Source organism: Planococcus citri, chromosome 4, assembly GCF_950023065.1.
Source record: "Planococcus citri chromosome 4, ihPlaCitr1.1, whole genome shotgun sequence".
Classification (NCBI taxonomy): domain Eukaryota; kingdom Metazoa; phylum Arthropoda; class Insecta; order Hemiptera; family Pseudococcidae; genus Planococcus; species Planococcus citri.
The window spans coordinates 65,475,795-65,494,091 of NC_088680.1; the positions used below are offsets into that span (position 1 = coordinate 65,475,795).

Below are 18,297 nucleotides of genomic sequence, written 5' to 3' on the forward strand. Positions count from 1 at the left end.
CTGGTTCAAAGTTTTTAATATTTAGTCTTTGTCCGTGTTGTTGTTGTGTTTTTTTTGCTTTTTGCCAAAATAATGGGAAGTACCTATGTACTAGTATTTCTTTTCATTTTTTCAATCAAACAGTTCCACATTTTCCCAGAATTGCCAAAACATGTTATTTCATTCCAAAAATTGCGAATAATTTGCTTGATACCTACCTATAGGTTTAAGAAAAAAATCCAACACTAGCTTTTTTTTCCAAAAATTGGGGCTCAGGAAGTCAGGAATTAATAATACAATCAGATGAAGTTTAAATTGCTTTTCATAGTCCCTGTGTTTTATATCTAACAAGGGAACCTCTTGAGGTGTCCGCCTCCGATTTGAACGGGACCGCGATTTTTTGAAAGAGCATGGTCTAAAACCCTCAAAACCAAATTTTCAGTTGCCCAAGTTCATTTTTCGATTTTTGGCGAATTTTTGAAAATTCAAAATTGACTGTTTTTGGCGATTTATGATTTTTTTTTAAAGTACGTACTTGATCAGTAAAAACGGTCAAAATCAGTCCCAAAACTACTATTAATTACCCAAGTCCAAATTTCACCATTTCCAACCATTCTGGAGCCTCCAGCGCGATTTTTCAATTTCTCCAGAATTTTTAATTTGCTCCAGAAGACGTTAATATGAAGTTGGGCAGCTGAAAATCGAGTTGTGTGTTATACTCGACCTGTTTAACGATTTTATCCACATTTGAGCCGATTCTGTAGGGGAAACCTTAAGAGTGTTTTTTGACCAGCTAGCTTTTTTTCAAAATAAAAGTATTCAAAAATCAAAAATTTCTCGTTTGTGAGAAAATTTTCGAAATTTGAGCGAATCGCTGTATTTCGTTATTAATCAACTCCACGAGAGCGAATTTCGCCATTTCCAGCCTTTCTGGAGCCTCCCTTTAATTTTTGGATATTTTTATTATGAAAAAAGCTGGTCAAAAAACCACTCTTGAGGTTTCCCCTCCAGAATCGGCTGAAATGCGGATAAATTCGTTGAACAGGTCGAGTATAATACACAACTCGATTTTCAGCTTCCCAACTTCATATTAACGTATTCTGGAGAAATTGAAAAATCGCACTGGAGGCTCCAGATTGGCTGGAAATGGCGAAATTTGGATTTGGGAAATTAATATCAGTTTTAGGATTTATTTTGATCATTTTTACTAATCATGTACGTACTTTTTTGAAAAACGTATAAATCACCAAAAATAGTAGGTACTTACTACTTACCTAATACCTATGAAAAAAAATCATTCAGTATTGGAATTCATCAAGTCACAACTCCACACAAGAATACCGTTGGAAAAATTTCTATTAAAATATATATGTACTACTACTTATAGGTCAAATCACTCAAAGAGAATCTCGCACCTTATTATGAATTAATTTTGGAGGATATACCCGCCAGGTCGTACTCCTAAATAAAATGCAACTCGACTTAATTTGGGAAAATTTCAATAAAATTTTGAAAATTGAATTTATGGGAGAAAATAAAATTTCATGTGAGCAAAATCTCTTCTGAAAAATACGTAAAAACCTCGAGTTTTTTTAGGGATATGATATGGAATTTGAAAAAAAACTAGACAGCTAAGCAAAGCTTAGCTGCAAAGTGTGCGTAGCTAGCTGCTTTTTCTACAGCTATAACCGTTATTACATCTAGGTAGTGCATAAGTGAATCAACCATGTCACAGTGATGAGAATTTTTGAAACTCTCACTGCTTCAAAATAATAATTGTTTTTCAGTGTTTTCATATTTTCCAAATTACAATAGGTATTTCAGAATAATTTATAAGCTTGTATTGCTTCTAAATTAAGAAATTTCTGGTTGTTTTTCATAGTTTGCATTGTTTTAAAATTTACAAAATTTCAAATCAATTTCCCGAATTCCCCATCGCTACAATTTCATAAAGTTTTCAATAAAGTTTCAGAATTTTGCATTGCTGCTGAGTTAGGAAATTTGCAATCAATTTTTAGAATTCACATTGCCTCTAAATAGTCAAATTTTGAATAATTTTTCAGAATTCTTATTGTCTTTAAATTAAAAAATTTCAAATTCAATTTTCAAGTTCATATTGTCCACAAATTGTAAAACGTTTACTCAATTTTTGGAATTGAAGACGTCATAACAAAAAGGGGTATATATGACACATATGTCCTTTTTGTGACGAATCCATATTGTTATTCTTCAGACCTTCCTCTATCATATGAGACCACCCCCACTTCACAAAGTCGAAAAACCAGTGAGATATCGCCATTTTAAAACTGAGAAGTCGATTAAAAATTTACTTTTTCAGAGGTAATGGGTTACTTATGGTCGATTTTGTGTTGTCAACCATTACTTACCTGGTTTAAATCCAAAAATTTGCTCAAAAACATTTTTAAAACAATAAAAAAAAATTTGGCCAAAAAAACTTGTCTGTTTTGATTTTTTTTTAAACTCAACATAGCGATCTTTTTTCAGAGATAATGGGTTACTCATGGTCGATTTTGTGTTATCAACCATTATTTACCTGGTTTAAATCCAAAAATTTGCTCAAAAACATTTTTAAATCAAAAAAAAATTGGCCAATTTTTCGCTTCAAAAAGGACATATAATTTGAAATGTTTGAGCGCTTATCGCTAACACACAGTTTCCTCCAGACTAATGGTGCATAGCATTTCATATAGTTAGATAGTGGGAAAATAAGATAAAATCGTCACCATGTTCAAATATGCACATTTCTAAACTTCACAAGCACTCAAACTTTCAAACAGTTTTTTCTCAAAATACAACTTTCACACATATGTCCTTTTTGCTATGACGTCTTCAATTCACATTGCCTCCAATTTTTCAGAATTCTCATCTTCTTCATAAACATTACAATACTTATTTCATATAATTTTCAAGTTCACATTATCTGCAACTTACAGAACTTTTAATCAATTTTTGGAATTCTCAGCATCTCTAAATACAAATTTTCACATTATTTTTTTTAGAATTTCCATTGCCTCTAAATTACACGAAAAAAATATGGGTAATTTTTACAAAAAAATTTAACTAAATACTGGTATTTAGCACAATTAAGTACCAGATCCCATTCAATAATTTTTACTGTAATCGTATAGTAAAACTTATCATTTTAATAAATTTTGCTATAGGTACCAATAGTAAAAATCATTTTGTTTTAATAATTTTTTCTAAATCATGATAATAAAAATTACAAGAAGAGTGATATTCCAAAACTCGCTTTGTCCATTTTTATCAAAGTTGGGTTTTCAATGGTACCTGGTAGATGAAGTATTAACTCACATTCCTACATCATCAACCTACCAAAATGAGGTGTTAAACTCACCTAAATAGCCAATTCACTAAAAATTAAAAAAAAAATAATGTTCCAAAACGCGCTTTGTCCATTTTTATTGAAATTTTTTTCAGCAGAATTTAGTGGATGAAATGTATACCTACACTCCTACATCATAAATCCACCCAAATAAAGTGCTAAACTCGCCTAAAAAGCGAATTTACCCGTTTAAAAGGAAACTGTTTTTCCTCTCTCCTGAAAAGTTGTGAAAATGGACAAAGCGAGTTTTGGAATATCACTCTTCGTCTTCACATGTTTCAATTGTACAAAAATTAGTTTAATTACTCATTTTGAAGTAATTTTTAAATTATAAGCAAAAATTCATGTCAAGGTAATTCTTACTATACTTATGGCTATAGGTAGACAAAAAATTAATGAAATGAATTTTTAGTTAGCAAATGATATCATAATTCATAACTTAATTTCAGCATTATTTTTGCCCCATTATCAGGTACTACATAGGTAACTTCAAAGCATTTCCCTATCCAATTTTCCTACGAAAAATCCGTCGCCTTCCTACTTACCTCACGGGGATTCGAACCTGGGTCCCTAAATTTCCTATTCCTACCTACATGCCCTAACCACTCAGCCACGAATTCGCTACGAGGGTTAGGGCATTAAAATAATATATTTGTTTGGTGAACGCCCCACCAAACCACTCCCACTTGGAATTTACAGCTAACAGACCGGGGGTGTAACAGGGTACAATGAAACACAGCTGGTGATGGAATAGACTGGGGGTATAGCAGGGTACAATGAGCGGCAGGTGTTCTACAAGTCCCCTTTTCCCTTTTTTAGGATTTAATGCATTAAAATAATGAACTAAAATTGCAATTACTCAGCAATTACCCATCGGAATTGAATGCAAATTAATCTATTCCCTCCGCCTTAATGATTCTCAAATGGTGTCCAATAGGTACAAAAAACGGTTGGATAGCTTAAGAGAACATTCAATGTAATTGAAATTTCAATTTCTCAAAGCGAAACCAAGGGTAGTTTTTTTTATTTTATGTTGAGAAATTATGAAAATTGTTACAATAAGCGTACGTACTTGAATTTTATTAAATTTAACACTCCTCCCCCCCCCTTAGTTATTCTCAAAAAACAAAAAGATTGGTTCGAGAAATATGTGAAAATATATCCCTAATTTTTTGTGCGCTGGTCGCGAAATTATTGCAGCGTTGCAATTGTAAATTAGAAAATCGACAGAGCTTACTATGGTACCTACTACCTACATACAAAAAAACTGCAAAGATCAGTTTAAAAATTGAAATTTCACCAGAATGCAAGACTTTTTTTTCACTTTTCAGATTTTTAATTTTTATTATTTTTTAGTCAAGTACATCTCGCTTATCTTCGTCTCTTATCGATTTTTTCAAAAAGTGCATCGATCAGCAGTTCTCTAACAACAAACCATCATGATTTCAGATTACCTCGAGTGAAATCATGTCTTCGCTCGAACCTCTGTGCAATTTTCGGCGGAATCCGTGCACCTTGGAACATACAGCTTCGGTGGTATCCGCTGCGGTGTTGTGTCGTCGAGCTGCCATGATGAACCCGACCAATTCTCCTGAAAAAGTACGAGAGATCATCGCATTGCCACCAGCCATAGAGCAAAAGATCGAACGATTTATGCCAATGGTAAAGGAACAAATTGCATCGTGGAACAATTTTTACGATAGACAGATATTCTTCGATAGAGTGGGTAGTCGAGCACAGGAATATTTTCACGTTTTGGTTTGGTCGACCGATGGCACCATTAATGACGAAGAAACCGCTCGAGAAATGCTGAAAAAAGATGACTTGACTGCTACGGAAAAATACAGAATCGCGTGTAATCATTGTTTGAAAAATGAGATCAGAACGTCGAGATCTAATTTGAAAACGAAGATTGACTTACGAAAAGTTAAAGGACGTTATCCATTGGTGTATTATTGGGAATGTGTTTGCAGAAACGGTAAGACTACCGGAATGACTAAATGTATCATCGATAAAGTGTTCAATGGTGAATACAACTACCCAGCTGGTGCTATTGATTATTTCTTGAATCAGTTAAATTTGGATAAACGAATTATTTTCCTCAAAAATCGCTACCTGGAAAAAATGCCATTCAGGAGTTGGGAAAATTTTCTGATGAAATTGACTAACGAAGAATTGGTGTCGTTGTTCTACGACGACGATGAAGACCAGGAATACGTTCTTCTTGAGCTCGACATTTTGGATTATTTGATGAGATTTTGGATGCATGCAGATTTTGTGGTGCAGATTTGGATGCGTATACGAGATTGGTATTACGAGACCTCATTTCCTTGTCTGATCGGAGAATTTTTTACGTGCGAAAAGTTTGATATTCACTCGACTGATCATATTTCTCTGGCTGTAGAAATCTTTAATCTTGCTCCTTACAAATTGCGGGTTGCTGTATTCGATGATTACGTAATGGATAAGTTGTGGGATCGTGAATTGAACTTGACCGATGTGAGATTAGACGTAGCCATTCTATCAACCATTTATCCAGATTATAGACGATACAAGTTTTGGCCGAGGACCTGGTTGGATTTGTTTAAGAGGTATCCCACGGATTGTTTCGTGCAATTCATGGACGTATGTTGTGAAGAAGAAGGAAGTGAAGAATTTAAAATGGAAGTTATGCAAATGGAGGATTATTGGTCATCAGATCACTGCTACATATTACTGAGTGAAATGCGATTTTCCGAGATAGATCATCTTCTCAGCACATTTTCGTCGGATCCTGGTAGAATTATGAAAACTAAGCAGATGATTCTACGTGGTGATTTACTGGATTGCGTTAATTGGTTTGAAACGGATAAATTCATCTTTCCTCCTCCAAGCCAGCTCATTGATTTCATCGAAGGATCGTTTGAAAGTATTCGATCAGCGAACGAATTCAAAATAGAAGTTTTGTCGTCGGTAAAATGTCTTAGAGCGTGTTATAAGGTTGCTGGAAGTGATATGTTTAGTTGGCTGAAGGATGCTGTGTGGATGTGTAGTTGTAACGATGATGATTTCAAGCTGTATAAAAGCAAGTTTTTACAGTCTGGTGTTGTGCTGACAATATCGTCTGAAATTTCGGATATTTTCAGCGATCCTGGTTGGATTTCGTTTCTAAATTGGTGTTTGGACAAGTGTTGAAAATTCTCGAGTTTTACGTTCAAATTGACGCTCTAATTAATGTTCAATTTTCGGTATAATGACTTTATATTGGGGTCAGAATGTGTTTTGATTTTTTTCTTGTTTTGTATTTTTTGTTTTTTCTGTCAATTGGCCTTAGAATAAATACCTACGATTTGTAATTCTTGTATTTTTTTTCATCGTTGAATTTGAAATATTCAGTACCTCCCTATAATACATATATATGTACAATAATTAATGATTATGATGATTTTTTTTTCAATTTTAATTGTTATTGTCACTAGGTAAATCGAGTTTATTGAAATGCCATAAAAATTATGCAAATAGCTTAAGTCGAATCGACCAAAGACGTGGGCTAGGAAGAAAAATTTTTTTTAGCAATAGATGAGTATTCTTCCCTATACTTGATGTAGAATTCAGGCACGTAGCCGGCAGGAGGGCAGCGAGGGTGCCTATTGTAGGTACTAGGTAGTTTTGTTTTGTTTGTTTAAGAATGAAGATGTAGTTTTGTGACTCATTTCCGGTCACCAAGGATCAACGGTGATGGAATGAGTCGCGGTATACGCCATTCGTTCCTTTTATCTTTTCTTTGTGTTCATCAGCAAGAAATGCTGGTCACGATATTTTCTTTTTCAAAATGAATAAACCAGTTCTAATACAAATACATACTGACGTCTTCGAAAAACATGTGTCTTGTGTTTTCTGTTATTTTTTCATCGCGATTTCGTCAGGCATAGTATAGGCAAGAATTTAACAAAGTTTTCAACCAAGCTTGAAAAACCATCACTATGTAAAAGGTCATTCCACGTCAATTTGACCAAGAAGTGGTAAGGGGGGGTCGGCGATTTTATGAAAATTTTCCTGTCGAAAGACCTGCCGAAGGGAGATGACCAATGGCTTAAATCACAGCCCTCTAGCCCTCTTTTAAAGGCTGCCAGGGGGTGTCAAAGTTTTCAGTAAACTTGAAATATCATCCATTTCAGCAGTGGATTACCTGATAACCGCGATACCTACCAAAATTGAACTTTTTTCAACAGTTAGGGGTTTTGAAAGGCTTTCTGGTGATATCATAAAAATCAGTGCTGCCACTTTTTTTCGTACAAAAAATTAGCTCGAAAAGTTTCAAAACGTAGTTTTCATATCGTTCCGACTCTCAATAATTCTGAAAAAAATATACTATGGACAACTTTTTATGCTGAACAACGGTATTAAAAAATTTGAAAGGCATTATTTCGTAAATTCCATTTTTAAAAAAATTGAAAGTTTGCGAAAAAATACGATTTTTTAATTTGAAACATGAAAACAAGTTTTGACTGGTGAAGTTGATCCATTTCACCCCTATTCTTACGTATCCGTTGAAAAAGTTGAAAAAATCCCTTCACTCGAAGGAATAAACTCATCACAAAAAAAAATTCAAAACATAAACGAAGTTCAATTTTTTTGCTATGAGTGTTGAACAACTTTTTCATAAAATAGGTACGTCAGAAAGAGGCCAAAATAAGACAACTGAATAAATTTAAACATTTTTTGATATTTGAAATTGAAAATTGAATTTTTTTGAATTTTGATATTTTTTGTGATGAGTTTATTTCATCGAGTGAAGGGGTTTTTCAATCTTTTCAACGGATACCAGGGTGTCTAACGGACTAACAATCCTTCCGGTCCTTCCAGGTCAGTAAAAGTCATTCTTTTTGCCTATTAGTCCTTATTTTTCCAAAAGTCCTTCAAGTCCGTCTTTTTGCCAAAGGTCCTTCTTTTTTTACAAATTTTCTAATAATTCTGTCATTTAGGAATGGTGTTCTTTTACGTCTCATATTGTATCAATTTTCCGCAGCTTTCGCCCTCGCTTCGCTCGGGCTAGATCATTTTTCTTTTCTTTTCTTTTCTCTGACCGAAATTAAAGGGTTGAAAAATATGACTCCTCAAATCAAAAAAAAATACTGTTTTACTACTCAGGAATTGTGAATTTTCGAAATCTTTTGCCCTCGCTTCGCTCGGGCGTTTATCCATATTTTTACCTATGATGAATACCTATGTAATTTCTGAAAACTTTTGAAATTTGTAAATTTTGAAGCTATGAAAATCAACTTTTTACATTAAAAATAATGTTTTACATTTTGAATTATCAATTTTTCACAGCTTTCGCCCCCGCTTCGCTCGGTCAGATTGCAATTCTGCTACAACAATTTTCAAACATTTCCTAGAATGGAAAAATCAACTCGAAAAAATTCCAAAAACATAATCCAATCAATGAAAATTTGTTTCCAACTTCCCTTTTTAAAAAATGGTTCAAACCACATCTGGCCAATTAGTTGGAAAAACCCTTGGTGTTGAGGGAGGGGAGGAGTTTGGAGTAAAAAATAAGGAAAATCTAGCGAGAAAAATTGGAAGAATGTCTCAGTCTCACCCCCCTCTCCATCTCCCACCACGCATCATTTCGTCGCGCCTCTGAAAATAAAATGTAATGTTTTGTGTGGAAAGTTTTTTGCTCGTCGCCTCCTTTTTATTACATTAAACATTTTTTTAGTCACTTTTTTGATTACTTTTTGGATTCTAAAGTTATTTTTTGGAGAAAAATTTGAGTAGGTACCATCGCCGATATAAAATTTTTCATCAAATTAGTTTCCCTTACTCAAGTTTGATGTCTAAAAAGTAAGCAAGGGTAAGTACGTGAGGCGTGACAAAGTGTAACTTAAAAATATGTCGTATGAAAAAAATACAAAAAAAGTACGAAATTTTGTTTTTTGGATTTCTTGGTACTCATTAGACAAGTTTATCAGGTCTATTTTGAATATTATAAATTTTTTTGTTTATTTTAAAATTATAAATTTTCGAAAGTTTTCTTTTGGAAATTTTGTAAAAATGAATGAGGGGGGGGGGTCAGTAGGTGCATTTTTAATTTTAAAAAAGTACTTCCAAAAGGTCCTTCCAAAGTCCCTCTTTTTAGTTTTCAGATTTTGTTAGACACCCTGTAGTTGGAAGAATCTTAGTGTGAATGGGGAGGGGGAGTGTGGAGTAAATAATTGGGAACATTTAGCGAGAAAAAAATGGGAGAATTTCTCAGTCTCACCCCCCTCCCCACCACCAACACCCGCCACACATCGATTCGTCACGTCTTTGAAAATAAAATGTTATATTTGTATGAACAATTTTATGCTCACCTCTGTTTTTTACATAAAAAAATTTTTTAATCACTTTTTTGATTGCTTTTTGGTTGCTAAAGTAACTTTTTTCAGAAAAATTTGAGTCCAATCCCTGATATTGAAATTTTTTATTAATATAGTTTCCCAATAATTACTCAATTTTTATGTTTAGAAAGAATTTGAAAATATGGCATGTGAAAAAAATATGAGACAATTTTGTAAAAATAAGTGGGGGGGGGGGTATCAGTTGGTAGGTAATTCTCAAAAAAAGGTAAAAATCGTGTACATGGCAAATTTCTCAAAGGTTTTAGCATGAAATTTTTAATTTTTTTTTTGGTCCATTCAAGGATCATCCCCCACACATTTCACGTATGGTATTGAGATTTTTAGCCCCTCCTTTCATTGGTGTACATTCGATTTTATACCCCAATGTCCTTCGACTTGGCTGTCACACGCCATGTTTTTGAAAATTAATGTTAAGTGTCATGAACTTCATTTTTTTGGAGAAAAATTGGCACATTCTCATTATCATAGAACACGAAGGTCCATTATTGTGCAAATTGCAATTGCAAAAAGTCCATAGGAAGCTCACATTTCACATTTGAAAACTGTCACACACTTTTTGCGCAAATTTTTAGAGCAAATTTCAATTATTTTTGCTAGCTTCCCAATCCAACATTTTTTTCTGGTGAGTGGCTGCACTGGTTCACTGTTCTCATAAAAATGTTACCCCGCAATATTATTCTCATAACCTACGCAATGGCTCGTTCTGATCGTACTTGTCTCTGAAAATATGATATTTCGCAAAATTGGTGTCCTTCTGCTTGCCTTTTTATTTACCCTGATGAACCCGCCAAAAACGATAATATTGAGAAAGGGAAGTTATTCTACATGATAAGTACACATTTATTACGTGTTAAAAATCGAATAATGTCCAGTAGGTAAGGCTAGAAACGAAAAAACGTTGAGATTGTCCTTCGACTTGGCCAAATTTCAGACAGCTGTACTTTTATCGCGCTAGTCGACATATTACACGATAATACAAGCAAAATCTGACATTTTCTCCCTCCCCAGACCTCACCTCTACCCCTACCAAAAAAATAAGTCCAGATTCGAACTCTGCGGCCTGAAAAACATAAATCGACATATTACACGATAATATACTTAAGCAGTTTGACATTTTTCCCCTCCCCACGTCTCACCCTCCACCTCTACATAAAAAATAACTCCAGATTCGAATTCTACGACCTCGAAAACATATCCAGTGACATATTACACATCGATGAGGGTCGAATCCTAATTATCGCCGTTTTGGGGGGGCCGCGCCGGGGTCCACAATGGGGGGGATTGAATTGAGGCCAACACTAGAAAAGGGATCTGGGACACCTATACTAATGATTCCCACTTGAAATTTTCCAAAAAAATGATTTTTGTTTTTCAAAATTATGCACATCAAAATTGACCTTTTTTTTGAGAATTACCCACCTATATTGGAATTTTATGGAAATTATTGTTAGATTGTTGGAGGAGCAAGGTGTTGAGAGGGCAGTTTGCCCCGGGCGTGCTCATTCTGGAGGGCCCGACCATAAAAGAGCGGGTGATGAAAAAAACATAGTTTTTCTACTTTTTAAAACTCAAATTTTGAAAATCTGTTGCCCTCGCTTTGCTCGGGCTTGTTTTCTTTTCTTTTTAAAGAGTGAAATTTCTAAAAAAAAAAAAATACCATTCAATAAACTTTTAAAGTTGCCAAGTGAAAGGTTTCTTTAGTACAAAGTATGTAATATGTATGTATTTCATACATCTTTTAATGTCACATGGGAACTATTGAAAGTTTGTCAACCCCCCCCCCCTCCTCACTCCTACGAAAAAGTGTGAACTTTATTGGAAACACAATTTTTTTCGTTAAAAAAAGAGGGGTACTGAGAAAAAAACGTCGCGAAAAAAGTCGTGATTTTTAAATATTAAATTTTGGTAGACACCCTGTAAAAGCACCTTAATCATGCCATTTTTGGAGTGTTGTATTTGTTGCGATAGTGGAAGTTGGGTCGGGGAGTGACTTTTCTTTGCGTTTCGAGGGTCTGGGATCACGATAGGCTCATTCCCAAAATTTCAGGTTTCCTTATATAAGGTTTATATACAATTTTTTTTTTGAATTTTTGATTTAATTCGAAAGCTACAAACTTTTGGATCGAAGTGAATATGCGAAATTATAGAGATCGTAGAGGACTACTTAGATTTCAAGTTTCATCAAAATCAGTTCAGCCGTTTTCTAGGTAATGAGTTTTGAAAAATTTCGAAAAAAAATTTTGTCGCTCGATAAACTTGGAAGCTGCGTTCTTTTGGAACTTGATGATGATGCCAAAATGTTCGGCTAGTAGCCTAGTTGTGACATTTAAAATTTGATCAAAATCGGTTCAGCCGTTGCTGAGAAATTAAATTTTTAAAAAATTTTGTGCAAAGTCACCCCCCGAAAATTTGAAAAAGCTCAATTTTGTTTTCGATTACGTAAGAAAGCTACGAACTTTTGGATCATGGTGCAAGTGCGAAATCATAGGAATGGTGATGGACTTGTGATACTTCAAGTTTCAGAAAAATTGGTTCAGTCGTTACTCAAGGTAATGATTTTCAAGTGAAAAATGTCGAAAAAAAATTTTGTCGCTCGATAAACTTGGAAGCTTTGAACTTTTGAAACACGATGATGGTGACAAATTGTCCGGCTAGTATCCAAGGGCTGACATTTTGAGTTTGATCAAAATCGGTTCAAAGGTTCCTGAGAAATAAATTTTTAAATGAGTTTTTAAGGGAAAAATGTCGAAAAAAAATTTTGTCGCTCGATAAACTTGGAAGCTTTGAACTTTTGAAACACGATGATGGTGACAAATTGTCCGGCTAGTATCCAAGGGCTGACATTTTGAGTTTCATCAAAATCGGTTCAACCGTTCCTGAGAAATGATTTTTTAAAAGTTCAATTTTAAATGAATTCGTGTGCCAAGTCTTTACTTAAATATTTAAGTACTCGTATGTGATGAGGTGAATTTACACATAAAATTTAATTTCTCAGCAACGGCTGAATCGATTTTGATAAAATTTGAAATTTAAGAACTACACTACTTAGCGGAGATTTCGCCATCATCATCAAGTTCCAAAAGTTCAAAGCTTCCAAGTTTATCGAGCGACAAAATTTTTTTTCAGAATTTTTCAAAACTCATTACCCAGGAAATGGCTGTACTGATTTCGATGAAACTTGAAATCTCACTAGGTTAGCTCGATTCCTATTAAGTATACGACCCTCAATTTTTTGTGAATCATTCGTGGACGAATTGATCAATTTTTTGAAAGAACCATTCGCCAACGAATCTTTAATTTATGAATAAATTCGTTCGCGAATGAGTCACTAATACAAATCAATTCGTTCGCGAATGATTCATTGAAAATTTAGTAAATGAATCAATTCGTTCGCGAACGAATCACATGTCTGAATCGGTTCGTTCGCGAACGATTCACTTGTATGAATTAATTCGTTCGCGAACGAATCACTTGTACAAATCGATTCGTTCGCGAACGATTCACTTGTACGAATCGATTCGTTCGCGAACGATTCACTTGTATGATTCGATTCGTTCGCGAACGAGTCACTTTCACTTATACGAATCGATTCGTTCGCGAACGAGTCACTTATACGAATCGATTCATTCACGAACGAGTCACTTGTACAAATCGATTCGTTCACGAACAAGTCACTTATACGAATCAGTTCGTTCGCGAATCACTGTTTAAATAAAAGTGGATCAATTCGTTTGTAAAAGATATTTATTTCACGAAAAGTCGGTCTTCTCACGCTTACTGCGTGAGTTTTTTTTCATCGTAATGTTTCATCAGAATGAAACTGATTGAAAAAAAGTATAGAAATTTCCTACAAAACGAGTACCTACACACAAGAGGGGGAGGTGTATTTTTAAACTCAAATTTGAAGCAAGGAAAATGGCAAGGAAAAACAAGGAAATAGCAAGGAATTTGATTTTTCAAATCCCGTAGACACCCTGACATACAAAAAATTTTAAGCTCACCTCTGTTTTTTACATAAAAAAATTTTTTAAATCTCTTTTTTGATTACTTTTTGGTTGTTAAAGTAACTTTTTTCAGAAAAATTTGAGTCCAATCCCTGATATTGAAATTTTTTATTAAAATAGTTTCCCAATAATTACTCAATTTTTATGTCTAGAAAGAATTTGAAAATATGGCATGTGAAAAAAATATGAGACAATTTTGTAGTAAAAATATATAGGGGGGGGGGGTATCAGTTGGTACATTTTCAATTTTGAAAATGTCCTTCCAAAAGGTCCTCCCAAGGTCCTTCTTTTAAGTTTTAGATTTTGTTAGACACCCTGGCCTTCATCAAAAGTTTCCCTATCCCTTATGAACGAAAAATTACACCTTTGAATTTCTCTCGCAATTAGTGTTCTAAGTTTGAGTGGATAATAAGTACATTTTTCTTTTTGTTTAATAACAGTAAACTACACAAATGTGCCTATATTAAGGTAATGAACTACCTACGTTAGCAGTTTTCTAACAAAAAACGATAATTTCAGATTACCTGGAGTGAAATCATGTCTGCGCTCGAACCCATGTGCAATTTCCGGCGGAATCCGTGTAGCTTAGAACTTATAGCTTCGGTGGTGTCCGCTGCGGTGTTATGTCGTCAAGCTGCCATGATGAACCCAGCCAATCCTCCTAAAAAGGTACAAGAGATCATCGCATTGCCACCAGTCATAGAGCAAAAGATCGATCGATTTATGCCGCTTGTTAAAGAACAGATTACATGGTGGAACAATTTTTACGATAGAGAGGTATTCTTTAATAGACCGTGTCGTCGAGCTTCTGATTATTTTCACGTGTTGGTTTGGTCGGACGATGGTACCATTAATGACGAAGAAACCGCTCGAGAGATGCTGAAGCGAGACGACCTGAATGCTGAAGAGAAATACAGAATCGCGTGTAATCATTGTTTGGAAAATGAGATCAGAACATTGAAGTCGAATTTGAAAACGAAGATAGACTTGCTAAAAGCTGAAGAACGTTATCAGTTGGTATATTACTGGGAATGCGTTTGCCGAAATGAAAAGACTACCATGTATCCGACAGAACTATTCAATGGTGATGAGTGCGTTTATCCAGTCTGCGCTGTTGATTATTTCTTGAATCGTTACACCTTCGAGACACGGATATATCTTGTACAAGAACCCTATTTGCAGAAAATAACATTCAGAAGTTGGGAAAACTTTCTGATGAAATTGAGTAACGAACAACTGGTGTTACTATTCGATGATTTCGATGATGCCGAAACCCACGAAAGAGAATTATACCTTTTCGATTATTTGATGAAATTCTGGATGCATGCAGATTTTGTGGTGCAAATTTGGATGCGTATACGAGACGAGTATATTGACTTGGAATTTTCTGGTCTAATAAAAAAACTTTGTAATTTATCGACTGAACAGATTTCTCTGGCCGTGGAACTCTTCAATCTCGCACCTTACGGTACGCAAAAAACTGTATTCGATGATTACATACAGAAGGAGTGGTGGGATCGTGCTTTGAACTTGAACGATGTGAGATTAGACGTTGCCGTTCTATCAAGCTATTCTCCAGTTAATAGCCGATACGAGTTTTGGGCCGAAAATTGGATCGATTTGTTTAAAAAGTATACCGCGGATTGTTTCGTGCAATTTATGAATGTATGTTGCGAAGAAGAAGGATCTGAAGAGTTCAAAATGAAAGTTATGGAAATGGATGATGATAAAGCTTCTGAATACTGTTTTACTTTGTTGAGCGAAATGCGATTTTCCGAAATAGATCAATTTCTCAACATGCTTTCATCGGATACTAGTAGAATTATGAAAACCAAGCAGATTATATTGCGAGAAAACTTTGTCGAGTGGAGTGATTATTTTTTTGAAACCGTCAAATTCACCTTTCCTCCGCCTAATCAGATCGTTGATTTCATCGAAGGATCATTTGATAATATTCGATCAGCTAACGAATTTAAAATAGAAGTTTTGTCATCGGTAAATTTTTTGAATGAATGTTATAAAAGTGCTGGGAACGATATGTTTGATTGGCTGAAGGATGCTGTGTGGATGTGTAGTTGTAACGATGATGATTTCAAGCTGTATAAAACCAAGTTTTCACTGCTTGGTGTTGAGCTGGTCAAAGCTTCTGAATGTGATATTCCGGATGTTTTTATAGATCCTGGTTGGAAATCGTTTTTGGAATGGTGTTCGGATGAGCGTTGAGAATTGTCGAATTTTACTTTAGAATTAACACCTTTTTCTCCTATTTATGAGAAATTGTTTTATTCAATTTGTTTGATTAGGGTAAGATTGTGTTTCAAGGTTTCTCTTTGATTTTTGTTTATGTATTAATTAATCGCAAATAAAAAATACAATTTGCATTTCCTTTCGTTGTTTCCATAATTATTTTACATACAATGCAAATTTTAAACCTTTTTTTTTTAGAGATTCTGAGTAATTTTTAAGTGAGGTTTGAATGAAATCAAAATTGATTTGATTATGTACCTGTGCTTACACAAACTGGATTCTAATCCGGAAGTTCCTAAAATTTTATTTTTTTCAACTGGCTACATTGCAAAATAATCAAAAGTTTAACTTTCTACCGAAAATAGATGAAAAGCTCACCTTTTGTCAAAATTTCCAAATGGCCTCGTTTTTTGCCAGAAATAGGTACCTACCTACGTACCTAGTCACCTTTTCCCGAAAAATTTCAAAAATATCCATCTCCTCTCCTAAAAATTACCCAACGAATTTCGCATTTTTGCATTTAAAAAAATGCCCAACAGTTTCACCTTCCAACAGAAAATTTCTCCCATTTTCAACGATGAAGATGGCGAAAAAATACCATTTTTTTTATCAAATTGCCAAAAAAGTTCGTGCTTTTTCCCAAAAATAGTCAATCTTGGTTTTTGACAAAAATTGTTGACAATTCTCGATTTTTTGCGAAAAATTCTAAAACTCCATATCAAGGGAACCTCTTGAGGTGTCCGCTTCCGATTTGAACGGGACGGCGTTTTTTGGAAACAGCATGTTCTAAAACCCCCAAATCCAAATTTTCAGCTGCCCAAGTTCATTTTTCGATTTTTGGCGAATTTTTGAAAATCCAAAATTGGCTATTTTGGTGATTTATGCTTTTTTAAAAAAAGTACGAACTTGATCAGTAAAAATGTTCAAAATAAGTCCTAAAACTGATGTTAACCCCACCCCATCCAAATTTCGCCATTTCCAGCCATTCTGGAGCCTCCAGCGCTATTTTTCAATTTCTCCAGAATTTTGAATTTGCTCCAGAAGGCGTGAATATGAAGTTGGGCAGCTAAAAATCGAGTTGTGTGTTATACTCGATCTGTTTAACGAGTTTATCCACATTTGAGTCAGTTTTGGGAGGGACACCTCAAGAGTGGTTTTTTCACCAGTTTTTTTCAAATAAGGAATCCAAAAAAATCAAAATTTTACCAGTTGTGAGGAAATTTTTGAAATTTGTTGAATCGCTGTATTTCGAACACAACAAACCCCCTGAGGCCGAGTTCCGCCATTTTCAGCCATTCTGGAGGCTCCAGCGCGATTTTTCAATTTCTCCAGAATTTTCAATTCGCTCCAGAACGCTTGAATATGAAAGTTGGGCAGCTAAAAATCGAGTTGTAAGTTATACTCGACCTGTTTAACGCATCTATCCAAATTTAAGCCGATTCTGGCGGACACCTCAAGAGTGGTTTTTTGACCAGCTTTTTTCAAAATAAAAATATTCAAAAACCAAAATTCCTCGTTTGTGAGAAAATTTTTTAAATTTGCGCGAATCGCTGTATTTCGTCATTAATTAACCACACGAGAGCGAATTTCGCCATTTCCAGCCTTTCTGTGCCCTCCCTTTCATTTTGGGATATTTTTATTATGAAAAAAGCTGGTCAAATTCCACTCTTGAGGTGTCTTCTCCAGAATCGGCTCAAATGTGAATAAATTCGTTAAACAGTTCGGGTATAACACACAAGTCGATTTTTAGCTGCCCAACTTCATATTCACGCCTTCTGGAGCAAATTGAAAATTCTGGAGAAATTGAAAAATCGCGCTGGAGCCTCCAGAATGGTTGGAAATGGCGGAAGTCGGCCTCAGGGGGTTTGTTGTGGTCAAAATACTGCGATTCGCGCAAATTTCAAAAATTTCCTCGCAAACGGTAAAATTTTGATTTTTTTTTGATTTCTTATTATGAAAAAACTGGTCAAAAAACCACTCTTGAGGTGTCCCTCAGTGTTGAAAAAAAAACGTTTTTTTTTAAAAAAATACAAAAAACAGTTTTTTTTTTGTATGTTTTAAACAAATTTTTTGTTTTAAACCCAAATTCAAGTGTAAAATTTGACCTGTTTTAAACGTGTTTTAAACGTTTTTAAAACATGTTTAAAACAAAAAAAATTCGTCTTTTTCAATGTGTAAATGTGGTTCCAGATTCAGTTTTTTTGTTTTTGTTTCAGACTTGTTTTGGTACTTACTCCGTAACTTTGTTAGATTTTATTGTTCTTGTTCAATCAAAAAATGTGAATAAAATTCAAAAAGTATATTGCCTTTGGGTAGTTAC

General features: G+C 34.5%; 1 protein-coding gene across 4 annotated transcripts in view; it reads left to right on the plus strand.

Moving 5' to 3' along the window:
• Positions 1–18,297, plus strand: part of LOC135844912 (uncharacterized) — a 145,717-nt gene that overhangs the window by 91,519 nt on the left and 35,901 nt on the right. The window contains exon 4 of one of the 4 annotated variants that reach the window (XM_065363304.1): positions 4,793–6,864. The exons of 2 other annotated variants lie outside the window; for them this stretch is intronic. In XM_065363304.1, coding sequence (XP_065219376.1) covers positions 4,811–6,517 — 1,707 coding nt within the window. In that variant the 5' untranslated portion in view covers positions 4,793–4,810 and the 3' untranslated portion in view covers positions 6,518–6,864. Of the gene's footprint in view, positions 1–4,792; positions 6,865–14,249; positions 16,112–18,297 lie in introns of those variants that run through there. One more of the 4 variants, XM_065363307.1, reaches the window with a different exon arrangement.